At 38.1% G+C, this 27,215-nt stretch overlaps 1 protein-coding gene and 1 long non-coding RNA gene across 2 annotated transcripts; one reads left to right on the forward strand and one right to left on the reverse strand.

Annotated features, from left to right (window-relative positions):
- Positions 1 to 4,552: 4,552 nt before the first annotated feature.
- Positions 4,553 to 7,447, reverse strand: LOC147566161 (uncharacterized). The gene is made up of 2 exons (XM_086653635.1): positions 6,635 to 7,447; positions 4,553 to 4,773 (listed from the first exon to the last, which is right to left on the reverse strand). Exons 1-2 carry the CDS (start codon positions 7,401 to 7,403, stop codon positions 4,553 to 4,555), a joined length of 990 nt encoding a protein of 329 aa, XP_086509761.1. The 5' UTR covers positions 7,404 to 7,447.
- Positions 5,191 to 6,304, forward strand: LOC147566162 (uncharacterized). The gene is made up of 3 exons (XR_015237395.1): positions 5,191 to 5,293; positions 5,432 to 5,448; positions 5,978 to 6,304. It is a non-coding gene; the product is annotated as an uncharacterized LOC147566162 (long non-coding RNA).
- Positions 7,448 to 27,215: the final 19,768 nt, after the last annotated feature.

Consider the following 27,215-nt stretch of genomic DNA (forward strand, 5'->3'; position numbering starts at 1 on the left):
ATACGGACCCCTCAATTATGGGCTTAAGTGGTAAACCTCTTTCGGATTCAACCTCCCTATTGACTTGATACGGGTTAACCCGTTAAGCTTTTAGTCTTTTCTTGACTTATTGACAGTAGTCATCTGGAAACAATCATTTGGATCATCAACCACCACCACCACCATTTTTTCTCATTCTTTCTCTCTTTCTCTTCATTTTTCCATCTTCTTCTTTTTTTATCCCTTCCTTTCCCTCTTGCTCTCGCTAAAAACTCCTAGCAGATTTGAAATCTGTTGGGTTTTTAGACAGAAAAGAATAAGATGATTGCGGTGGTGGTGGTGGTAGGACGTGAAGAGAAAGAAGAAGATGTGAACGTTTAAGGGTTGTTGGTAGTGACAATCTGTCGGCGATCCTTGCCGATGTGAAAAGAAGTGGTGGTGAAGGTTTGGAAAACAAATATAGAGTCACCACCAAAAAAGTTTCGTGCCTTGGAAATTTTTTTTGTTTTCTCAAAACATCGACTTATAGATCAGTCTCTCTCCATACTCTCTCTTTTCTCCTCGGTCCATAGTAAAAAGGAATCTTTAGTTGTATTCATCTTTTTTTTTTCTTCTTTTTATAATGTCGAAGGTTGTGATTAAAATATACTTTTTCCTTTTCATTCTTTGAAGCAAATATATACCTGGGTAATCAATAAATATATACCTGGGTAATCAATATGAAACATATTGTATACAATTTAGTTGTACATGTAGCATTCTTTTTTTTTTTTTCTTTTTTTTTGATGAGATAAGCTCTTTTTTGTTATATGGCGCTTTGTCAATCATGCAATTACTTAGTAATAAGATTGAAATTCTCTCCAGGGAATTTAGTATTGTAAGATGACTAATAATTTTTCAACAAAAGAAAAAACAAGATGACTAATAAAGATTCAAAATTTGATTTTCTAGAGATGACAAGTCTTAGAAGTTGAATATGAGGAAGAAGAAAAAATATTGAGTTATCAAGAATACTAGTGAATGCCCTTAACAAAAAAAAAGAATACTAGTGAATGAGATGTTTAGTGAGTTAAATAATCCTTTTAGATGGCAGAGGAAGAACCAAAGAGTGTAAATGTTGACCTCTCAAGAAAGCTAATTTATGAGCATGTAACATGCAACAATGAAGGCTCATTCTATTGTGACAAAAAATTTACTATAAGTTAACACTTTTTTTTTTTATGAGAGGAACATCGCATTACCAAAACCAAGAGTAAAAAGAACAACCAAGAAACTAAAGCAAATCAGAAATAAACGTAGGTACAGAATTCCACACATATCTGCAAGCATTCCTTCTTCCCCATTTGGCAAGCGCGTCTGCAGGAGTATTGCATTCTCTAGGAATAAACGTGAAGATGATGCCCTCGAATTTATCTACAAGGATCTTTACTTGTTGCATTATCTTTACTGCTTGCCAGTGGAGTCCGACACTGTGACCGTTGATAAAATTAATCAAAGATTGATTATCGCTTTCTATATGAGCGTGAGTGATATCCAATTGTAATGCCCATCGGATACTGTAGAGGATGGCTAGGCTTTCACATTCTTCCGCATTTTGGCATCGCACCGAGTCCGCTGCTGCTATAATGAAGGTGGACTCTTCATCTCTGATGATACATCCAATACCGGCCGGATCTGTAAAGTTGGTAAAAGAGGCGTCGACGTTCAGCTTTAAGTATGGTGTCGATGGAGGTCTCCACGTGCGTTGCTTAGTGTTCTTCCTGCTTTTGTTAGTGGTAATCGTCTCAATCTTGAGAGGGGTGATAGTAGCATTATTAATTCTGTCAATAATTTGTCTCGGGTTTTGTTTGTTTGCATTAAAACAGTTTTCACAACGAGCTTTCCATATAAACCAAAGGATTTTGGCATATTGATTAGTGATTTCCTCATTTAGGTCTTTCCATTGTTGAATCCATTGATCAGTAGATCTAATTTGATCTGTTCTAATCTGAAAATAAAACCAGATTGCTTTTGCAAACGTGCAGTGAAGCATAGCATGATCTAAAGTTTCGTTTTCATCACAGTTAATGCAAGAGTATGAGTTTCCAATGAATTTGCCTATTTTAGCTTTCACAGGTAAGCTATTAGTACAACACTTCCATAGAAATAGTTTAACTCGAGGGATAGCATTCATGTTCCATATAAAGAACCAGTCGGTTTGATCCTGCATTTGATTCGTGCTTTCTGTTCTCAAATAATTATACATAGATTTTATGGAATAGTTACCTGATTTTGTTAACGTCCACGTCGGTTTATCCTCTTGATTATTCTGAATATTAATGCTCAGTATTGCTCTGCAAACCTCATTATTAAAGCATTGCTGTAAAATCTGAAAATTCCAACTGTTATTAGTAATAAGCTGCGAAACCCAATTAAGGTTAGACCCACTTTGGTTGGTTATTGGAGGGGGGTGGTTCGGGATCCAAAAATCCTTCCAAATGTTAATATTATCACCTTTATTGATGTCCCAAAAAATCAGACTATCCATATGATTATATTGCTTTGTAATCGATTTCCAGAGCCAGGAATGATTGGCTTTCGGAGGAGTGGGCTTATGAGTTTTGGGATAGTACTTACTTTTGAGGACGCGAACCCATATGGCATTAGGATTATTGATCATGCGCCAGTTGATCTTGTTAAGGAAGGCCTGATTATCCAGAAGAGGGAGGCGAAGCCCCAGACCACCCATCTTCTTAGGTTTGCAAATAGCTGACCAGTTGATAGTATGGAAAGATTTGGATTTCCCCACCAGAAAGTCCTTTGGATGGACTCAATGCTGTTACATATGCCTTTCGGGATGGCAAAGCACTGCATTTGGTATCGGGGAACGGCCGCAGCGATAGTCGAAATGACTACCGAGCGACCAGCTTGAGAGAGGAGGTTAGTTTGCCATTTGGCAAGCTTGTTTTTAATTTGGGTGAGAAGAGATTGGAAGGCCGAGTTTTTGATGAAGAGCTTAGTGCCAAGGTATTTGTCGCCGGTCGAAGATTGATGAACTTTAAGCTCCCGAATAATCATACGCTTGAATTTTGGGTGCGAGTTTTTAGAGAAGAAGATATTGGATTTAGAGTAGTTAATCATCTGACCCGACGCGTCGCTGAATTCTTTCAAAATGTTTTTGAGATTGTGGATATTATCAAGAGAATTTTGACCAAAGATAAGGCAGTCATCGGCAAAAAGAAGATGAGTGATGGTAAGATTTGAATTAACAATAGGGAAGCCGATAAAGGGGATTTGGCTAGTCTGCTTAACAAGAAGACGGCTAAGACCTTCCATGGCGATCGCAAAGAGGAAAGGCGAAAGAGGGTCACCCTGTCTAATCCCCCGACTAATATTGAAAGTTAAACCGGGGCGTCCGTTTATCAGGACCGCCATGGAGCTAGTGTTGAGACAAGTACTAATGAGCTTAATCCAACTAGGGGAGAATCCCGGCATAAGCATAACTTTCAGGGGCGGCCCAGGCCCAAAACAGCCAAAGCAGCTGCTTTGGACCCCATTTGGAAAAGGGCCCCAACACTCGTTTTACTTAAAGGCACCCCCACATGAAAAAAAGATTTAGAGAAGAGATATTGCTTTTAGATTGACCGGTGAACCCAAACCAAGTTACTTATTTACCCAAACAATTTTTCACGGATAAAGTTACTGACCTACCTAACTAGGTAAACCTTTCAACAAAAAAAAAAAAAAAAAAAAAAACTAGGTAAACACCTAATTGGCTAATTACAATTGAAAAAGGAAACACCTAGATCTATACATACTTTCTTATTTTACTTTATTCAACTAAAATAATCTAAAGACCAAACCTAATCACATTCCTTTCAACAAAAATAACCTAATCATATTCAATTACTTCCTCTTTGCCTCTCGTTTACTCTTTCACTGTGTTCTCTCTTCTCTCTCATCTTCTTTCTTTCTCTTATCTTCTTTGTTTGTTCAATTTTAGTGTCTTATGCTCTCTCTCTATCTCTTCCACTTTTTTCTGTTCTTATCAGTTTTGTTTTGTGAGAGTTAATCTAAAATATTAGTTTAGGATTAATACAGGTTTCTAGACTGTATCATCGACTTAGTAGTGACTATATTATATTTTTGTATGATCTTTGCCTATTATACATGTTATGTACTTCTTAATATTTTTGACGCATAATTAGTAATTTTGCTTTTCAAAAAGCAAGAAGAATGTTTAAACATATTTAGTCAATTTCTATATGTGAATTTGGTGCACTTCTTATAAACTATATAGTTCACATTTATTATTTTTTAGTATGCTTTTCGTACTTGTTACGACAAAAAAATAGTCTTTTATAGTTACTATATAAAAGGCCCCCAAATTTCAGTTCGCTTTAGGCCCAAAACTACTAGGGCCGGCCCTGATAACTTTCTCCATGAAAAGCAACAAGAATACAAACAATCCAACATAATATAACTTAGTAATCAATCATCCAACTTTATCATAAAAAAAGAAAATCAATCATCCAACTTCCTCATTTCCTTTCTTCATCTTTATTGGTATCAAGCAAAAAAAACTCATACTTTTTCAAGGTTGGACGGCAGAAACAATAGGAAGATCAACATTCTCTTCATCATAAGGCAAGCTCACATAATCTCTATTAATTTCTTCCGCAACTTCTTCTCCATGAAAAGCTTTACAATGTATGTATAGAACAGTAATTGCAGCTACATTTTGAAGCATTAAAGCCATTAAAGTAACAGAAACCCCAAATATTCCAATTACATACAAAATCCAATTTGAAACCCCTGATTAGGGTTGGGAATTTGGTCCGAAAACCCGAATCCGCCCGCGTCCGCCCACGTCCGCAAAGGACCGCGACCGCCCGTGACCGAATCGGGCAAAGCCCGTCCGACCGAGAAGGCTCTAGTGGACGGTCACGGACAAAAGGGTCTGTCCGGAGGTTCGCCCGTGACCGTCCGATTTAGTTACTGCCCGTCCGCCCGAACCTTGACCGGAACACTATCGACCATTAGATTTTATAGGGTTATGTTAAAGCCGTTGGATTTTCGTAAGGCTAAGTATATAAACCCAAAGAAAACCCTAAGTCATTTTATCTTATTTCTTCATCTTCAGTTCTTCTCTTATAGCTTCTCGGCTACAAAGAAAAACCCTAACCCTAAATCCCTAAGCTTCCAAATCTTTTGAAGTTCGAATGTTCATCAACCCTCTTTAGTCTTTTAGTCTTCATTCTTCAACGAAGTGGTGAACTGGTGAAGTCGTTACTCGTTATTATCTTCTTCAACCTTCGATTCTGTTCGATTAAAGGTATGATTCATTCAACCCTCTTCAGTGGTTTCTTCTATGTTTACTTATAATAAAAATCTAGAAATAATTACTTATTATATTCACTTGTTCTTCGTCTTACATGGGCTGCGATACAAATATTGTTCTTCGTTATGCAAGATCTGCTAGATCTAAAGGTATTAACTTTTATATTCCTGTTTTTAGTATACTGTTACATTTTTCTTTGTTATTTTTTTCTAGTTAGGTTAAGGACAAACGCTTCCATTGATTAATCTTTATTATATTTTGTGTTCTGATTTTGGGTCTAGTTAGTTTACTCTTATAAACTTCCTTATTGATTTTGGGTTTAGTTAGGTTATGGACAGAAACTCCCTTTGAGTTGTAGCATTTATTGATTAATCTTTTCTTTTGTTAATTTTTAAGATCTAAATATATTCATTCTTCTTTTGTTGTTTCTAAGATCCAGAAATAATTTTAAGTAACTTTTTGTTTAAGATCTAGAAATATTTTGTGTTCCAACAAATTATTTTTTGTTCGAAATATAGTGTTTACTGATTCATTCATTTTCTCTGTTTTTTATTCATCTTCTTCATCTTACATGGATTGATAATTTTACATCATAAGATCTACAAGATGTATGTTTTGTGTGTATGTTGTTGTATTATGTTTGAATGATTTCAGTTTATATCTTATTTGTTATTTCAGGACACAACAACAACACATGAAGAAGAAGACTGCCAAAATCTGGAAAATGTGGGACATCGTTGAAGTATCTGATCCCGATGACGCTGGTAGAATTATAGAAGTCGCGCAATGTAAAATCTGTGGTGAAAGAAAGATATGCGAGTCTACGACTGGTACGCTTGATTTCTTCAGGCATACTCAAGTTTGTTCGAAAACGCACAATGTTGATTTTGAAACAGTCTAAGAATGCAACCAAAGTGACGGCGGAATGATGATATTATTGATTAAATTTTTGAATATGTAATTTTCTAAATTTTTGTTCATAAGGACTATGGATGTCAAGTAGTTACAGGCTGAATCTTCGTACTTTTGATTATGATGGTTTGTTACTTAGGTTAGGCTTCTTGAGTTTGATTGAAGTCGACCTTTGTGTCTGTTGAAATTTTGAAACCTATGAGGGTCATTCATTGGCAACATAATGGTGTGTCAAAAAAATTTGCATCTTTGTATTTTTTATTTAATTCTTCATACCCGAAGCCCGACCGTTCGCTGTCCGGGATGTCCGGATCGATTATACGGACACGGGCGGACATTTTGAGATAAAAATTCCGGTTAGTCCGTCCGTTTAGTCCGCTTGTCCGAGCGGTCAATGTGAGGTTTTGTCCGTTCCGTCCGAACCCGGATCAAGTCTGTCCGCGGACTGTCCGTCCGGACCGATTCCCAACCCTACCCCTGATGGACCATATCCCAAATTCCTAAAGTAAAGTGCAAGCACATAAATTAAAACATAATACCGACTAATAGATAAAGAAATCCATCTCATTCCTTTAATCAAATATTTACTTCTCTTCAACGGAGTAAACCCCCAACTTGATTCCATTATTACAATTACATAAGCTAATGACCAATTCGTCCATATATATAATAACCCTAACCCTAGAACCAAACAACATACCAAGATAGTAATAATTTCACGATAAGGAGAAGAAAAAGAAATTTCAAATCCTAATAGCCCAACCACTATAAATATGAAATATAAAACAAGACCCAGGATGGAAATGATCGAGAAGATGATAAATTGAATAGAAATTGTAGTTGTTATAAGATGGATAAGAGAATTGGATAAAGATTTAATGGCGGAAATGAATGTTACTGGACGACTAAAGAATCCATTATAAACAGAGTAAGTGATAGTTCCAGTAGCACAAAGAAAGAGAAATTGGATTATGAATGAGTACAGAAAATAGTAAAAGAGGATTTGGAAGATCTGATTTTGTTCACTATTCGAAGTAATTGTGGGAAGGAGAGATGGGAGAATGGCAGTGGAAAATGAAATTGGGAGGAGAAAGAGGGCTGATAGAGTTAAAAAATGGCGGGAATGATTTCTCACGATTTTAGATGATTCTGAGAGGATTTTACAAAAACTGGTTGGAATTGGTTCAGCCATGGCTGCCAAATTGAAGGAAGGAAAGTTGAGAGAGAAAGATAGAAGAGAGAACATTTAAACCAGCGAGTCAGAGGTCGTGGCGTTCAAGTTTTCAAAGTCTTCAATGGGGAGGACGTAAGGGTAGGGGTGGAATAAAGTCCGCGTCCCGGATCCACCCTCAACCGCTCGAGTCCAATGTGTCCACGAACTCGAGATGGGCACCATCCGGTGTCCGAGACGGGCACTGTCCGTCCAGACCACCAACTTTAGACGGACGGACACGGACAAGAAGCACTAACCGGCCTTCCGTCCTAGTCCGACTGATAAAGCCCGATCGATTGATATATAACTCATTTTGGAATTTTAATTGTATGTGAATAGTAATGATTTAACTAAAAGAATAGCATTTAAGTTGCCCACTTGAACCTACGTGTATTATTAGACCGAGTTATGATAAATCACAGATAAAACTAAGAGCGGTAATAAAAAAACACAACACATATAGGTTAGCTTAGTATATCTACATTCAAATCTTCGCAAAAAAGAACCTATTGTTATAGAAACATATGAAAAATGGAAACTCTTATTTGTCAAACGAATGTATGCCAGCGAGCAAAGTTGAAGCAAATGTACAAAACCAAGAGAACCACGACAAACCAGATAATCATAGCTTCTTGACATTGAGTCTTTGATGCCAAACGAAAAAAATGACATCAACATATCACTATGTGATATATGTATTTTACATGAAATCCAGAGGTGTTTTTGTCTTTATCACAATAATTATTTTTTTTATCGAAACTAACATAATTATTTAGTCTTGGGAACAACACTAAAAGCATGAGTTTGAAAAATTATACAGCAGATACAAAGTTGAAACTTGTTACAAGAAACAAAAAACAATGGATGATCCGATTAGAATTAATAGTAAATTCATAAAAGAGAAACTCATTGATTCTACGTGAAATGCAACATTCTTGAAAATGGGTTACAAATTGGTGAAGATTTACAAAGAAAATCCATGGGTTACGAAAGGGAATTGATCAATTGAATTCTAAAACTTACATGGACGATCCTAAAGCTTCATAGTTCAAACCAAGACCAAAAAGGTTTTGTGCCTTGGAAAATTTCTTTGTTTTCCCAAAAATCGACTTTCACATCTCTCTCTCTCTCCATAGTCTCTTTTTTTTCCTCGGTCCACGGTAAAAGGTATCTTTATAGTTGTATTCACCTTTTTTTCTATAATGTCAAAGAATGTGCTTAAAAATATACTTTTTTCGTTTTCATCCTTGCAAAAAAAAAATCAATATGATGTTGTAAATTTGTCGGTCTATTTTCTTCAATGTGTGTATATATTCGCATGCAACTTAATGGAAATAAAGGAAGAGAAAAAGATAGAAATATTAAGATATACTAAAACAAAGAGATGATCTTGAACCAAACTATATATAGAAGAATTCTTTCCAAATCTTTTCCATACACTTTCTCATTTCTCATAAACTTATCCGAACACTACACCATGTACACCTATTTATAGGGTGGGAGAAGTAATAGGAAGTTGACACATACCCTATGTGTTGTCACTTGCATGGTGTGTTGTCACCACCAAGATGACACTTTGCATATGGAGTTGTAGAATGGTGACACATAACCTCATGTGTTGTCACTTGCATGATGTGGTGTCACTTAACCACAAACACTTGTCATATGGAGCTACCATAAGGTGACACCTCTCATATGGAGCTACCATAAGGTGACACCACATCAAGGTAGTATTGTAGAAATGGTGGGTGGCTATAGATATAAGTTGGATAAGAAAAAGGTATATTAAAGGCACCTAAGTCCCCTTGCATAGCCAATGATTATATGGGCAGCCACATACCATATAACACTCCCCCTTGGATGACCATCACTTGGAATAATTGTCTCATTAAAAACCTTGTCAGAAAAACCCAGTGGGACAAAATCTGATGAAGTAAAAGAGTACAAATAATAGATTCCGAGTGACGATGGATACGCTAAATACTGCCTCGTTAAAATCTTGCCAGAAAAACCCATTGGGACAAAAACTGGACGAAGGAAAAAGAGTACAGAGCGTAGATAGCGATACATGAACCTGCACATGATAATAGAATTCCCCTGATGAATATCATATCTTGGAACGATGTAGTCTTACATCATCAGGCTATTTAAGCGTCGCATTCCGATGTCATCTACCAGTTTTCTGAACGTCGTAGTAGGCAGAGACTTGGTGAACAAGTCAGCATAATTCTCACACGATTGTATCTTCTGGATATCAATCTCATTATTCTTCTGGAGATGATGTGAGTAAACAAATTTAGGGGATATGTGCTTAGTCTTATCGCCTTTGATGTATCCTTCTCTGATCTGAGAGATGCAAGCTGTATTATCTTCGTGAATGACTGTGGGAGAATTTGTGATTGAATCTAGACCACTTGAGCTTCTAATGTGTTCAATAATGGATCTAAGCCATACACATTCTCTTGTTGCTTCATGGAGAGCAATAATTTCTGCATGGTTAGATGAGGTAGCGGGCATACTCTGTTTACTAGATCGCCATGAGAAAGCTATACCTCCGCTTGTGAATACATAACCTGTCTGAGAAATCCCTTTGTGCGGATCAGAAATATAACCGGCATCTGTGTATCCTTTTACTTGAGAATCACCAGATAAGTTCTTTGAATAAAACAATCCCATGTCAGTTGTTCCTCTCAGATATCTTAGAATTTGCTTTACTCCAACCCAATGCCTCTTAGTTGGTGCAGAGCTATATCTGGCCAATAGATTTACTGCAAAAGCAATGTCCGGTCTGGTGCATTGAGCTAAGTATGATAATGCACCAATAGCACTCATATATGGTACTTCTGGACCAAGGAGTGTTTCGTCCTCTTCTTTAGGTCGAAATGGATCTTTAAGAGCATCGAGAGACCTAACAACCATGGGAGTACTAAGAGGATAAAAATTCTCCATGTTAAAGCGCTTCAGGACTTTTTCTGTGTATAATGTTTGATGTACAAGTATGCCACTTGTGCTTCTCTCAATTTGTAAGCCAAGACAGAATTTTGTTTTTCCGAGATCTTTCATCTCGAATTCTTTCTTCAAATATTCTGCTGCTTTAAAGAGCTCTTCTGGAGTTCCTATAAGGTTGATATCATCAACATATACTGCAAGAATAGCGAATCCAGCATCTCCTTTCTTGATAAATAAACATGGGCAAACGAGATCATTAACATAACCTTCTTTGATCAGATATTCACTAAGACGATTGTACCACATTCGTCCAGCTTGTTTCAATCCGCACAAAGCTCGATTAAGCTTTAGTGAATACATGGTACGTGGGTTGCCTCCAGGCAATTTAAATCCTTCAGGGACTTTCATATAAATGTCAGTATCTAATTTTCCATATAGATACACAGTGACCACGTCCATTAAATTTATCTCGAGTTCTTCTAGAACTGCTAAACTGATCAAATATCGAAAGGTTATTCCATCCATAACTGGAGAATATGTTTCTTCATAATCGATCCCTGGTTTCTGCAGGAAACCTTGTGCCACGAGTCTCGCCTTATAGCGGACAACCTCATTGTTCTCATTTTGTTTTCTAACGAATACCCATTTGAAACCTACAGGGTTTACATCTTTGGGTGTCAGGACTACAGGTCCAAAAACGTTACGTTTTGACAGTGAATTCAACTTTGTCTGGATTGCTTCTTTCCATTTTACCCAATCAGTCCTTTTCCGACATTCCTCAATAGAATGTGGTTCATAATCATGATTTTCAGTGATAATATCAGTGGCTACCGAAAGCGCAAATATATCATCGATGATTATGTTATCTCGATTCAACACTTTACCACTACAAGCATAATTTATAGATATCTCTTCATTTGGAGATAACTCATGCTCTTCAAGAGCTTCTGCCTCTTCTGGGGCTTTACCCACTTCTAGGGGTGCATTTGTCGTTTCTTCTGGAACATTACTTACTTGTGGTTGGTTTTTCATCTTCCGAGGAACCATATCTTTAGAACCGATTGGTCGTCCACGTTTCAGACGTGCTTTGGACGATTCATTTGCTGCAATATTTTTATCGTGTCCTTCAGGGACATCTATCCTTGCTGGAACATTTGCAGCAGGTATATGTGACTTTGTCACTCTCGCTGCGTCATTAAATGCGTCAGGCATTTTATTAGCAATCTCTTATAGATGTATTATCCTTTGTACTTCAACTTCAGATTGATTAGTACGAGGATCAAAATGAGACAAATTTGGTGTAACCCAAGAAAGTTCCTTTTTGGTAACATTTGCTTCAGGGAAATTTACTCCCCCTAATGGCGGGAAAACTGTCTCATCAAAGTGACAATCGACGAAGCGTGCAGTGAAAGTCTCACCCGTCAGGGGTTCGAAATATCGAATAATAGATGGTGTATTAAAACCAATATATATTCCCAGTCGGCGCTGAGGCCCAAACTTTGTGCGTTGTGGGGCTGTAATAGGAACATATACAACACATCCAAAAATACGCAAATGAGATATGTTTGGCTGCTGGCCTTGAACATATTGCAAAGGTGAGAATTGATTATTTGAAGTAGGACGTAACCTTATCAAAGTTGCAGCATGAAGAACTGCAGGTCCCCATGCAGTAACCGGTAATTTAGTCCTCATCAACATTGGTCTCGCAATCAGTTGGATATGCTTAATGAATGATTCAGCTAGACCATTCTGAGTATGAACATGCGCTACAGGATGTTCAACATTAATTCCAACCGAGAGACAATAAGAATCAAAAGTACTCGATGTAAATTCTCCTGCTCCATCTAGACGAATTGACTTAATCGGATAATCAGGAAAGTGAGCTCGTAAACGAATTATCTGAGCTAATAACTTTGCAAACACCTGATTCCGCGTCGAGAGCAGATTTACATGAGACCATCTAGTTGATGCATCTATTAATACCATAAAATATTTAAATGGTCCACACTGCGGGTGTATAGGGCCACATATATCACCTTGAATCCTTTCCAAAATTTGGGAGATTCGATATGTACTTTCGTCAGGGATGGGCGAGTAATAAACTTCTCCAGTGAGCAACCAGTGCAAGTAAAATCCCTATCTATCAGAAACTTCTGGTTCTAAAGAGGGTGTCCCTAAGAGTTTTGTATTATTCTACTCATCATGGTAGATCCTGGGTGTCCTAGTCGATCATGCCAAATTTTATAAGTATTTGGATCGTGCAACTTCGGGTTGACAACGACATATGATTCAACTGTTTTAATCTCTGTAAGATATAACCCAGAAGAAAGAACTTCAAGTCTTTCCAGAACACGCTTCTGGCATGATATACTCGAGGTGATATATAAATATTCTTTATCATTCTCAGACCCAGTCTCGACGTGATACCCATTCAGACGAATGTCTTTGAAACTCAATAGATTCTTCAGAGATCTAGTCGAGTACAAAGCATCCTCAATATTTATTTTCGTACCACGGGGCAATATTATAGTAGCTCTTCCGGAGCCTTCTATAATGTTTGATGAGTCAGCGATAGTAATCGCATTTTCCTCACATAATTTTAAGGTCGAGAAATATTTTGTATTTCGAAGTATCGAATTTGTGGTCCCACTGTCTGCTAGACAGCCATCTTCATCACCTTTAGATATGTTTCTTCTAGAATCCATACCTTTCATAATATAATATAAGATTCAAACCACAACTATTTATAACATAAACAAAACTATTACAGATACATATAATATACTATCTAATATCTAACAGACAAAAGTTATTATAATATAGCATTATAATAGATAGAAAAGTTAATACACTAAATATTAAACATATCATCAGTTTGATTTTCTCCTTCAGGGAGATAATCTCCAACACACAATGGTGGATCAAGTTCCATGTGGTTCATCTCTGGTGCAGCTTTAGATTTCAGAGATGCTTGGTATAGGTCCACCAAATGTCTCGCCGTACGACAGGTACGGGACCAATGACCTTCCATACCACAACGGTAACAAGCTTCTTCACGAGCTTTGGGAGGGGTATTATTTTTACCCTTTACTTTATCAGGCTTTCTCGCTGCATAATTCTTTGAATTTTCTCCATTTTCCCACTTCCGGTGGTAAGGGGTTTGCCTGTTTCTCTCCCAATTTTTCGTGCGGGATCCACGTAGGTGGTTTCTTCCGGAACCACGCTTCCCTTTGTAATTTTGTTTCCCTCCATGATCTTTTGACAATATTGCATGTGCTTCAGGCACAGGTACGGACCCAGTGGGCCGAGATTCATGGTTATGCAACAACAACTGGTTGTTCTGTTCATTGACCAAAAGACAAGTCAGTAACTGGGAGAATTTAGAGAAACGTCGCTCTCGGTATTGTGACTGCAGGACAATATCCGAGGCATGGAACGTACTCAATGTTTTATCTATCATCTGTTCATCAGTGATAATATCTCCTCCCACTTTTAGTCTGGAAACAATTTTAAAAAGGCTGGAATTATAAGCAGAAATGGAAGAAAAATCTTGTAGTCGAAGATTTATAAAATCATTTCGAGCTCTTGGAAGGATGACCATCTTCAGGTGATTATATCTATCTTTTAAGATATTCCATAAAGCCAAGGGATCTTCCACATACAAATACTCTGACTTCAGGTCATCATGTATGTGACGTCTCAAAAAGCTTAATGCTTGAGCCCGTAACATTTCCTCTGCATTATTCCCTTCAACAATAGTGTTCAGGAGATTTTTGTATTTTAGAGTCAGTCTAGCTTCGACTGCCCACTCCATGTAATTCTTACCTGTTATATCTAGAGCTGCAAATTCAAGTCTAGCAAGGTTAGACATTATGAAATATGAATTAAAATATTATACCTTTCACTAGACGGAGTAGCGGCTTAGTTTGTTCGATATTCCACCGATGTTGATTTCGGTAACGGAGCAGAGTAACGGCTTCTTTCAGCTGGCTAGAGACTCGTGCTGATAACGTGTTGTAAATTTGTCGGTCTATTTTCTTCAATGTGTGTATATATTCACATGCAACTTAATGGAAATAAAGGAAGAGAAAAGGATAGAAATATTAAGATATACTAAAACAAAGAGATGATCTTGAACCAAACTATATATAGAAGAATTCTTTCCAAATCTTTTCCATACACTTTCTCGTTTCTCACAAACTTATCCCAACACTACACCATGTACACCTATTTATAGGGTGGGAGAAGTAATAGGAAGTTGACACATACCCTATGTGTTGTCACTTGCATGGTGTGTTGTCACCACCAAGATGACACTTTGCATATGGAGTTGTAGAATGGTGACACATAACCTCATGTGTTGTCACTTGTATGATGTGGTGTCACTTAACCACAAACACTTGTCATATGGAGCTACCATAAGGTGACACCTCTCATATGGAGCTACCATAAGGTGACACCACATCAAGGTAGTATTGTAGAAATGGTGGGTGGCTATAGATATAAGTTGGATAAGAAAAAGGTATATTAAAGGCACCCAAGTCCCCTTGCATAGCCAATGATTATATGGGTGTTGTAAATTGTCGGTCTATTTGCTTCAATGTGTATCGATATTTGCATGCAACTTAATGGAATTAAGAGAAGGGGAAGAGATAGAGGTAATGAGCTAAAATAAAAGAGATAAACTTGAACCAAACTTTATTAGATGAATTCTTTCCAAACCTTTTCCATCTCTTACCAACTCATCTCTTACAAACTCATCCCAACAATACACAAAGTACATCTATTTATAGGGTGGGAGAAGTAATAGGAAGTTGACACATACCCTATGTGTTGTCACTTGCATGGTGTGGTGTCACTTAACCATAAGCACTTGTCATATGGAGCTACCATAAGGTGACACCTCATCAAGGTAGTATTGTAGAAATGGTGGGTGGCTACAGATATAAGTTGGATAAGAAAAAGGTATATTAAAGGTACCCAAGTCCCCTTGCATAGCCAATGATTATGTGGGCAGCCACATACCATATAACATATGAAACATATTGTATGCAATTTAGTTATACATGTAGCCAGAGGCGAGACCACGTAGAGGCCTGTGGGGGCTTTAAGGACTGAGTCTAGTTTCTGCCCAAATTAAATGTCACCGGTCAAATATAATTTTGAAGACCAACCTACTATATGTTGTTTCCTTCGAAAAGAAAAAAAAAATGTTGTTTGAACATATGCAAGGGGGCCATTAATACAATTAATGTGTTACACTAATTAGTAATTCCAAGACCCATCATTAACTTTTATATTAAATTTCAAAGACACTTACTCCCTCCGTCTCATTTTGTTTGACCTTTTGGGAGATCCAACTTATTAAGGATTTTCATTTATTGTTTCCTAACTAAATGTATTTTCCTAAATTACCCATATTTACTTTAAAGTATTACAATGAAAACTACATTGGAATTAGCGTAGAACCAATAGAAATTTTTTATTAGTATTAAAAGTAAGGGTAGATGTAGAAGCATCAATAAAACCAGTAATAAATGAGTCTTATTTAAATTAAGTGGACAAACATTGACCTTACTACTCTTCCCGCGGATCCTGGATGTCGAACATGTATTTTAGATTATCATCCAAATATCCGAGACCAAGTTCGAAGAACATACCTACTAAAAGGACCTTGCCAACCTCGAAGTCATAATTTTTCTATGACAAATTTGAGAAAAAAAGCAAAGGTTTAGTCCGACTTGGTTTAGTGATTATTCTAATTGGTTAGAATATAGTATATCTAAAGATAATGTATTCTGCTTGTATTGTTATCTATTTATTGATCGTGACGATTCTTTTGTTGTGGAAGGCTTTTCAATTGGAAGAAAATGAAAGGTTGAAAGTGGATGTAGGAAGTCCTAATAGTGCTCATAATAATGCAGTAAGAAATGGTGAAGATTTATTACGAGAGAAACAACATATATATACGTCATTGTGCAAATAGTCCGATGAAGTGCGAAAGAATTATAAAGTTCGTTTGAATGTATCAGTTGATTGTGTTCGATTTGTTTTAACGCAAGGTCTTCCATTTCGTGGACATGATGAGTCTTAATATTCAAGTAACCCAGGAAATTTTGTCGAACTATTGAAGTGGTTTAGAGATAACAACGAGGATATAAAAGTTGTCACCATGGAAAATGCTCCAGAAAAATCTGAAATTGGTGACATCTGATATTCAAAAGGACATTGCAAATGCAATTTCATTTGAAATCATCAACGCAATTGTTAGAGAAATTGGTGAGTCTAGATTTTCCGTTCTTGTTGATGAATCTCGTGACAAATTATAAAATGACAATGCGCTCAATTTGTCGGTTAGGATAACGATGACTTTGTCCGGAAGATCATCTAGTCCGGACTAATTAGGGATCGCAATGCTTAGCTAGAAGCCGCTTACGATCATCGAGTCACTTCGGTCATCCGCAACTAACATAGACCGGATCTTATAACGGGTTACACCAAAGAGTGTTAGCTTGATCGGAGAGAGTTTACTAGTGGGAGCTTGCCTATAGATGGATATGATCCTGTTTGATAGGCGCAAAAAGATAGAAAGAACCGGACTCAAAAGGGAAGCCCGAAAAGTGTAAAACCCATTTTTTGGCCGGTCAGATCAAGCCCAATAATGGGTTGATCAGAACCGGTAAGAAAATAATGGGCCGGACAGACCAAACCCATTAAGGGTCTGGTCTGGCCGGCCACATCAAAGGGAAAACCCTAATGAGAATCCCTCCCATTTGGGATTCCCAGTCAGAAAGGGATTCTGACAAGTTTATCTTTTCTGGGGCTCTTATTGAAATCTAATTGGACTGGGATTCTAATTAGATTTTCTCTATATAAGGATCATTATAGAACAGAAAAGGTGTGAATTTTTCTTAAGAGAAAACGACCTCTCTATCTCTCTTAGACAACTAAGTGGAGAGAGAGGGTTTTGAGAAAAAGCTCTTAATCTATCTAGTATCTACTCAGTCAAAAGAATAATGGTTCTTTGATGGGCCTAAAAAGTTTCCTAAATAGGTCTACACCCGCAAGTGCACGAGTGTCAAGTTGTAATATTTCCGGAAAGACCAGTTCGTTCCTCAGAGACTAGTTAAACTTATTCTAAAACTAGGAAATAATAAGATTTTGAAAATGGTTTTGATTTTGGTTTTGATGATTGAAGATATTAAAATATTAAAACGAATAAAAACGGTAAACGGATCAATGGGAGAGAGGACCTAGGGTTTAGGAGTTCACCACATAAAATCACATTCAGACCCAATAATTATCTAACCAACTCTCTTTTTTATAACTCAAAATTCAAGGTAATGAACTACCCGAATTCCGGAAGATGTATTCGTTAAAACCCGATTGATAATCATAAACTTGTAATTATTGTATTTAGAAAAACAAATCTCTAAACTATTGACTATTAATCGATAAGCATACACCATCAAAGAATTTAATCTAAGCATGGTGTATCAAACTAAAAATATAGACAATGAAAAGAAAACAAGTTTAACTAACTAAAACAACTTGAACTTTTAAACACAATCAAGAGAATTAATCGCACAAAAAATTGGTCTCTAAAAGCTTAAAAATGGGTTTCATCCTAGCCCTAGATGAGATGGTTAGCTAATCATAATATGAGATTAAAACAATTATGAAGAATAAGAGAGAAAATGGAAAAAGAATGAAATTTTCTCACTGATTTTCCCTGTCGCAGCCAAACATGCCCTAAGGGAGCTATTTTCCTTTTGTTTTTACTGTTTTACAGACAAACAGACCCTTAGGGAAAACGATTTTCTCGTCTTCTCGGAAATATTTTCTCTGTGAGAAAATTATTTTCCAATCTCTTTTCTCGTCTTCTTCACTGGTTTTTCTCTCTCTCTCTCTCTCTCTCTCTCTCTCTCTCTCTCTACTGTTTTAAACTTCTTCCAGTACCTCTCTTTCATACACCATCTCTCTCTCTAGATTTCTCTCTCTCTCTCTCTCTCTCTAATAATTCTGATTTTGTCGAGCTTTAGAGGATGATGATGCTCCCAGCCGAGATGAGATGATCCGAAGAGGATCCATGGTTTCTGATATATAGTGGAAGCAGAGACACCAAAAATCTTTCCAAAACTCACACTTCAATCCTTCCTCAATCTTCTCTGATCTCTTCTTCAAATCTCTATCCAAAAACTCTTATATGATTCTGTTCTCGGTTCTCTCTCTTCCTCTTTCCATCTCTGAAACAAAGAATAGCTAAATCGAATCCTGTCTTTCCATCAATCTTTCCCTTTCTAAATTCATCCATATCAAATCCTCATTCAACTCTTTGCAACTTTCCATCTCCAGCTTCATGATTTCTATCTAATCCAGCCAAATCCTTCTTTCCCTTTCTAAAGATATTTCATCGAATCCAAAATTTCCAACAGTGAAGATTATACTCAAATCATCTCCATTATCCTCTTTCATATTCAGCCGAATCTTCTCTGAAAAATCTTTCTCTATCGAACTCAATCTCTTTCTTTAGTTTCCTTGTTTGCAAAATTCTATAATCTTCTTTACTTCCATTTTCGTTCTCTCTCTAAACTCTTCTGCCATTAACGCTCAAATGATAAGCTCTGTCTCTCGGAATTATATTCCTCAATCTCCTTCTCTGAATCTCTTCGAATTTGTAATAAGAAGTTGCCTTTTTTTCCTCTACTTCCAGCTATCCCTTTATCTAAATAATCAAATCATGAATCTCTCTTGATATCTCTCCCTAATTAGGATAAGAAAAATCTTGTCTTTCCCTGTTTTCAAATCTTCTTTGCTGTTAATAGAGTTAGTAGAGAGGGAAAGAAGTTATTAAGTAATTCCCATAAATCTGGGCAATTTACCTAGGGGTGGGAAACGGTCCGGACGGGCGGGAAACCGACACTAACTCAACCGGTCCGGGTTGAACGGGCACAAGTCTTAAGTGTCCACTCGGGCATCCGGACAAAACGGGCGGACATTTCAGATTTTTCTCAACAAAGTGCCCGTCCGTGACCGTTTTGATAGTCGGGCAAACCGGATATCGGTCGGTCGAGCACCGGTCACTAATGATCAAATAAAGAATTTTTATTCGAAACTAAAATTGTTTAGTAGCTAAATACAACTTTCTAAACTTCCACTTTACAATTCTAAAAAGTAAATGACTACAAAATTAATAATAATCATTGAGATTTCTCATGGATTAAGATCGGTTCTATTCTTCTTCTCATGGATTACGATCGGTGTATTATGGATTCTGTAGGGTTTTGTGTATCCTATACACTAACTAGTGTTCTAAGCGGAATCTCAAACATCATATGTTTAACACTGGATTGCCCAGGATCATATGCATAAACTAATCAATGAACTAGAAGAGGGATAAATACCTTAACGCGTTTTTCCCTCGAACCATTCCAATCGCATGTAAAGATCGAGAGCTCCAATTGTAGCTCCTCTACTTAAGACACCGAGTGAATAGACTTGATCTCCCTTCCTTTCAGACTGCTAGGACTTACTAGAAGGTTGAGAAGAACTCTTCTTCTTGACTAGATTGATAGAACGGGAGCTTTTTCTTTATATTCCCCTCTCTCCACTAGCTGTATATTGAGAGAGAGAGAGAGAGAGAGAGAGTTGTATATTTTTCCACTAGAGAAAAATCCACACCTTTTCTGTTCTCAACTGACCCAATATATAGACAAACCCTAATTAGAATCCCATTCAGATTAGGTTTTCTATTTTCGGGTCACAGAAAAGATAATTACCAAAATACCCTTTTGGGGTATTTTGATAATCCCTTAAGTGTGGCCGGCCAGGGCAGCCCACCATGGGCTTTATATGGCCGGCCCACTTACTCTGGTCGGCCATCATATGGCCGGTCCAATGAGCCTTCTTTTCTATCTTGTCCCGAATCTCCATTCGGACCCTTTCGGCCTTTCCAGTTGGATCCCATCCAACTTTAGCCAGTTCCCGTCTAGTCAAGTCTCTCCGATCAAGCTACCACTCTTATGTGTAACCCGTTGTAGGATCCGGTCTATGTTAGCCGCGAATCAACTCCTTGATCCGACGATCGTAGTTGGCTTCTAGCAAAGCATTACGACCCCTAATTGGACCGGACTGGATGATCTTCACGTGTGGTCATCGTTATCCTAACTGACAAATTGATCGCATTGCCACCTTGGTCGAAGGACACTCCTTCGGAAGGACATCTCCTTCAGACCGAACGGATAAATCCTTCAGTCTCCCACTTATACTTAGAACAAGTGCAATGCTCGATTCCCATGTCGCTTAATATCTCATCTGATACGTCACACGTTCAGACTTTCTTGATCTAGAGAACAACTGTCAATTCAAATGATTAACTCTTAATCCATTTGAGTGTAGCCACACATTTTCCAGTTGGTTCCCCTCAAGTGGCCCGGAGATACTTATTCCTAACTTAATAGGAGGACATCATCCAGTCTTGTACTCCCACTTAACTTCATGTCTATCCTGTCTCCCCCAGTATCCCGCCTTTATAACCTCCTTTTACGGCGCGGCGTTTGACGGTACCAAAGTTCGACATTCCTTACATAAGATGAGTGGAGTACTCATGTTTAAGGAATCTCTCCAATCTTGCCTATGAGAGTTTGTGACGTTTTTCAACTCCTTGAAGAACTCTCATCTTTGGGTTATCCAGTGTAGATTCCCCAATCATACACCCATGTAATTGACTTAAATACCATATTCCTATAGCCCATGGAACTGCGCTATCAGTCAATTCCCATGCTAGTCTTCTTGAGTCATTGTTGTCCATGCAATGACCTGGACTAGGGACTCAATAATGAATCTATTCCATGTTCACTTAGTAGGGTTCCATTTACCAGATCACGTATCTGATAAACCTACCTGGAATGCCTCATTATTTTTGGACTGTCATTAAACACTAAACCATGATTTAACGACGAAATAATTAACTTATTTCTGATAATAAGAGTTTGTAAATCTTGAGCCTTCCCGTGTAACTCCTTACACCCTCAAGTTTACCAGTCTAAGCTTTTCAGGAAAGCTTAATGCCTATGACCTTAGTATTACTTCCATACTTAGTCGAAGGTGACAGTTTAGTTAATAGATCAAATTTATATGGATTTTGCTTGTTATCATCTGATGATAATCTCCAGTATCACCATACTGAATTAAAACTTCCCAAGTTTTAACTATTTTCTTTTATTTGTAAAGTTTGCAACAATCTCTGCCTGGAACCCTTTTAGCTTACTGTTCTTCCAAGTCAAGATTGTCATGTTATTCTGGAAGTTTGCAACATATGACTTTTCAACCTTTTATTTTCATACCGAGATCTCACAAGTTCTTCTCAAGTACATTGTGTGATCCAGATCAACTCATCTGGATTTGATTAGTGACGACCATAAATACTCCAAGTACTTTGCGACGTCGAGGCGAATGCTAATCATGTCCCACATGACCGATCTTATGCCTTTTGCATAACCATTTTTCTCATGCGTGCTTGCTCATCAGAATCCTTCAGATTCTAAATCTTGCTAAGCTGTGTGCCATGAGACTTGGGTAGAAATACTCTGTTTGAGTGTTTCACATTGGACTTTTCAAGACCTTTTCTTGAACAAGTCTTATCACCTTCTCGATCCATCTCCATAGATCTTTGGTGCCCAAAAAGCATTTCACCTTTATGTGGTCCTTTTATTGAGTCAGTTCTAAACTGTTTTCAACATCAGAATGTTGTTCTCAATCTCTAGTATGTCTTCTACATACTGGACCAAAGAAAACTGGGTCACTCCCACTAACCTTCTTGAACTTTTTAAATTCAAGATTTCTCTTCATTCCCAAAGAAAACAACTTTTGTATACTTTGCTGAATCGAAGATTTCAACTCCTAGATCTTTAGTCATGCTCTGGGAAACACCAATGTTTCCATCCTTGTCTGTTTTTCACTTTGAAAAACCTATTTGGACTTAACAGGAACCCTTCCTTTAAGCAAAATAGACCAAGTTCCAAACTTGATTTCAGACATGGATTCCATTCTGATCATATGGCTCCAAGCCATGTTTCGGAGTGATTCCGTCATAGCTTCTGTGTAGCTAGCTCATTTTCTTCTTCAGCCGGATCTCCATCCTCTGAGACAGATTTATGAGCTTTCAAGGTCTATAAGGGGTGTGAGCAACTTTGAGATACTCTCAACTCCTTGAAAGTTCTCCTGCGAATCACATTCGCTCTGCGCGGGAGGATCTCCGAGATCTTCTATCTCTACCTCTCTTTCCTTATCTATAGGCTCTGAATAGATAGGAACCGCAATTTCTGACATTTGTACCTCACTGTCAGTTTTGTTGCTCAGATCGAATTTCTTCGATATCTAATATTTCTCCCACTTGTCTTCTTGAAATAACTCTTATTTCAAGGAAGACACCATCACGAGCAACAACCTCCTTGTTCTCTGATTGCTTGTGGAAGAATCCCCAATATTCATTTATCCCATAAATAAATATTCTTTCTTGATATGCAAACTTGGTTCTCGGAAACCATTTACGTTTCATATCTATAGACCTTCAGAAAAGACCACTTTTGGAACCCTTCCAAACCCATACTCTTATGGTGTCTTTTCAGCTTTTGACGGAATATGGTTAGCTAGGAAGAACGACCGTGTTTCAGAATATATCCTAGAAAGTGTTCGGAAGATTGGCCTTAACCCATCATTGATCGACTCATGTCTCACATGTTCGATTACTCCCACTAGACTCATCATCCATATGATGTGTTTGTGGAGCAAGGTGAGAAACTATTTCTCAACTTCTTTTGATGGCCATCAAATTTCTGATTCAAATATTCATCATCTCGATCCAATCGAATGACTTATATTTTCGTCAAGTGGATTCAGGTTAACTCTAGTTAGTAGATTAATAGTTTCATGTAATCTGTATGTACAATGACTATTAGTTTACTAGCCATTTCTCTCTTTCTAAAAGGTGACTTTGTCAAATGGCCACGTTGAACAAAATTCACATATGTCGTATGATTCAAAATCATTAGACCTAGAAGTCCATACCATTGGATCTTCTTCATGTGTCTAATGTCAATTTGACCAATGACAAAACATGAGTTGACCTTTTTGAATCCTTTAATTATAGCCTATCGTATCATTGTTAATGCTCTTGGTTCTCTAAGAACCTTTCATTAATTTAGCACTATTTTAAAACATCTGATGTTTCTAGAAGAACATAATAACGCTTATTAAGTTCTACCTAGATTAGTGTCTAAAAGAAGACTTTGATCCCTTTCAGCATCCTTAGCAACTCTTTGCTTCTGCTCCCTCTTGGATCCTTTCTTCTTTCAGTCAAGTATGTTATTTCCACGAAGGGAATCTACAAAACTTGCTAGATTAACTTAATTAACAAAGATATAAGAATCGGAATTTGTAATTCCTTTTCTTTCGTCTTCCACGTACTCAAGGTAGTTTCCTTGAATGGCCTAGCCAAACTTTTACGTCGACCCTTTAACCTTTTGAATCATAAGAACTCTTCTTATATTCTTTTGGTTTCTGAATCTTAAGAACGTTTCTTAGATTCACTTTTCCTCAATGTTCTTTTCAAGACGACTTTCTTAGAGGCACCATCCTCTCCATTCAGGACTTCTAGTGGAACTCTTCCTTTAGTTGTCGAATGGTTGTGCACGCATCCATATCATTAATCCCTACGTGAGAGAAGAATTTTATCGATGTTCACAAAAGACTTTGGATAATCATATCCTCAATCGTCTGAAGAACCAATGAACATTAGGAATGAGATATTCTCGGACGTTTTCTTTATTTCGAATTCGAAAACGTTTCTCGGATTCCTTTCCAATCATGAAAATAATTTTCGTTTAATTCCTTCTGAAGGAATGAACGAAGGTTGGAAAACTATTTTCTAATAGTCATATATCCTCTACTTTTAAAAGAAAATAAAACAAAATCCTAAAACTTTTTATCATTGCAAAAACAGTTTTTGCTATATTATTCAGTGAAAACCGTCCCCCTTTGAATAATATGATTCCAAGATCCCATTCCTGTGGAGTTAAGCGTACTTTGGCACTGCCCTTAACTACACCCTCCTGGGTGAGTAACTCCTTACTGATCATACTCCTACGACTCTTGGTTGATGAATAACACTTATGTGTTCAATTCATCCTTTTGCCTCGAAATCTAAAACCCTTTTGCTGACTCGTTGAGAATAACCATTTAGACATGTAGACCTCTTCATAGGTCTACCCGTATTGTCCCGAGGTAAAAGATGGCACCCTGCTTTGGCATGACCCACCATCGATGAACAAGGGCGCAACAGGTGTCTTAATCTGGGTAGGCATTACTCAAAATTCTTTTTGGGGAATCTTACGTTTTTGTTTGCATGCATTACTGTGAACTCTAACATAATCATACACCACATAAAACGTAAATAAGTAAATGCGCACGAGAAAATAAATCAAGCAGACATGATCCTAGTATGGCTCCTAACCTAAAAGATCTAATCTTCTTAGGTTCTTTGCTTGTTTAGCCTCCGTTCGCCTGGATCTCCATCCTCGAACATCCATTGAATTCTCCCACTCGAACCACGATCTCATCCTTTGCCTCTTCAATGGACTCTTTTGGACCCTTAACTCTAATTACAAGACTCAACGATTCGCAGATCGTATAAAACTTGAAATTAAATTAATTACATCGGGCACCCATCCGTGCGTAAAAACAAGATAGAACAATTCTATGGCCATACTAGAACCCGCATTCACATCCATACATACATAATAATATGACACTCATAAAACACCCAAGTATGTATGAGATTCGCTACCTTAGATCGAATCTAGGTTTGCTATGTTCTAGATAGCTATTCGGGAGATACTACCGACATCTCTATGTCTAACGTGCCTTAAGTCTAATTTTCTCAAAATTCTGACTAATGGCTCATTTTGGTTTTATCCTAAAAGATTCTGAAATCGTTTTGGAAAAACTCCGTTTTAGGCTTTTGATTGGCCCGGGTCGCTTTCGGAAAAAATATGGTCAAAGTCGGAAGAAGAAAATAGAAACCTCCCACTTAAGTCAAGGCCCAAAAGACCCGAGTCTAACTCCAAAGACTTAAGTCAAACTTGGTCAAGGAACCCTTTGACTAGACCAAGTCAAGTCACGGTCAAGGTCCGAGCCAAGGTCGAACCCGGATTGGCACGTTCCAGACCGTGCCAAGTCCCTCGGGTGGACGCGTCCTGGCCCTAGGCCAGACGCTTCCCAGTCCCACAAACGCGTCCTAGACGCTCTGTCCAAGCATATGCCTCTCGGACTCCCAGTCCGAGACTGCTACTGGTTTCACCAGACGCGTCCCAAACGCGTTCTGGAAGGAACAGTCCCGGTCGCGTCCGGATTCTCAATCCGAGACGCGTCCGGACTTCTCTGTGGTCGCGTCCTGAAGACGCGGCCTCAAGTGCCAGATGCGGATCTCCCGGGATCCCAGTCCGAGACGCTCTCGGACTCCCAGTCCGAGACGCTCTCGGACTCCCAGTCCGAGACGATCTCGGACGCGTCTTCCTGTCCGAGAAAAACTCGGACGCGTCTTACCCGAGACGCTCTCGGATTCCCAGTCCGAGACGATCTCGGATGCGTCTTCCTGTCCGAGAAAAACTCGGACGCGTCCTATCCGAGACGCTATCGGATTCCCAGTCCGGGAAGGACTGGGACGCGTCCTGAGCGTCCACGACTGGCCAGACGCGTCCTGGGACGCGTCCTGGTCAGTCCGGCTCCTGGACAACACCTTCTTCCCATCCAATTTTCGTATTCTTCCCACTTTTTGCTGCTGTTTTGATGAATCTTCATCCAAAAACTAGCAATTTTGAAAACTCTTTTCAAAAAACCATCCACTTTAAAACTTTCTTTTGAAAACTCTTTTCAAAAACTCAAAATTTTAAAGTTGTCCCATTGAAACTCTTTCAATTTTCTATCCGATTAAGTCTAAATCCAATTTAAACTAATCAATTTCATGTCTAAATCCCTATTTAAACTTAACATCATCTATTCAATCAAGCTCGAATCTAATTCGACTAGTCAGAGATAGTTTCATGCAACCGGCTCGTGATGCCACTGTAGGGTTTTGTGTATCCTATACACTAACTAGTGTTCTAAGCGGAATCTCAAACATCATATGTTTAACACTAGATTGCCCAGGATCATATGCATAAACTAATCAATGAACTAGAAGAGGGATAAATACCTTAACGCGTTTTTCCCTCGAACCATTCCAATCGCATGTAAAGATCGAGAGCTCCAATTGTAACTCCTCTACTTGAGACACCGAGTGAATAGACTTGATCTCCCTTCCTTTCAGACTGCTAGGACTTACTAGAAGGTTGAGAAGAACTCTTCTTCTTGACTAGATTGATAGAACGGGAGTTTTTTCTCTATATTCCTCTCTCTCCACTAGCTGTATATTGAGAGATAGAGAGCTGTATATTTTTCCACTAGAGAAAAATCCACACCTTTTTTATTCTCAACTGACCCAATATATAGACAAACCCTAATTAGAATCCCATTCAGATTAGGTTTTCTATTTTCGGGTCACAAAAAAGATAATTACCAAAATACCCTTTTGGGGTATTTTGATAATCCCTTAAGTGTGGCCGGCCAGGGCAGCCCGCCATGGGCTTTATATGGCCGGCCCACTTACTCTGGTCCGCCATCACATGGCCGGCCCAATGAGCCTTCTTTTCTATCTTGTCCCGAATCTCCATTCGGACCCTTTCGGCCTTTCTAGTTGGATCCCATCCAACTTTAGCCAGTTCCCGTCTAGTCAAGTCTCTCCGA

This window comes from Eschscholzia californica, unplaced genomic scaffold (genome assembly GCF_041429995.1).
Source record: "Eschscholzia californica isolate CP2 unplaced genomic scaffold, dmEscCali1.0.p SCAF_1, whole genome shotgun sequence".
In the NCBI taxonomy this organism is placed as follows: domain Eukaryota; kingdom Viridiplantae; phylum Streptophyta; class Magnoliopsida; order Ranunculales; family Papaveraceae; genus Eschscholzia; species Eschscholzia californica.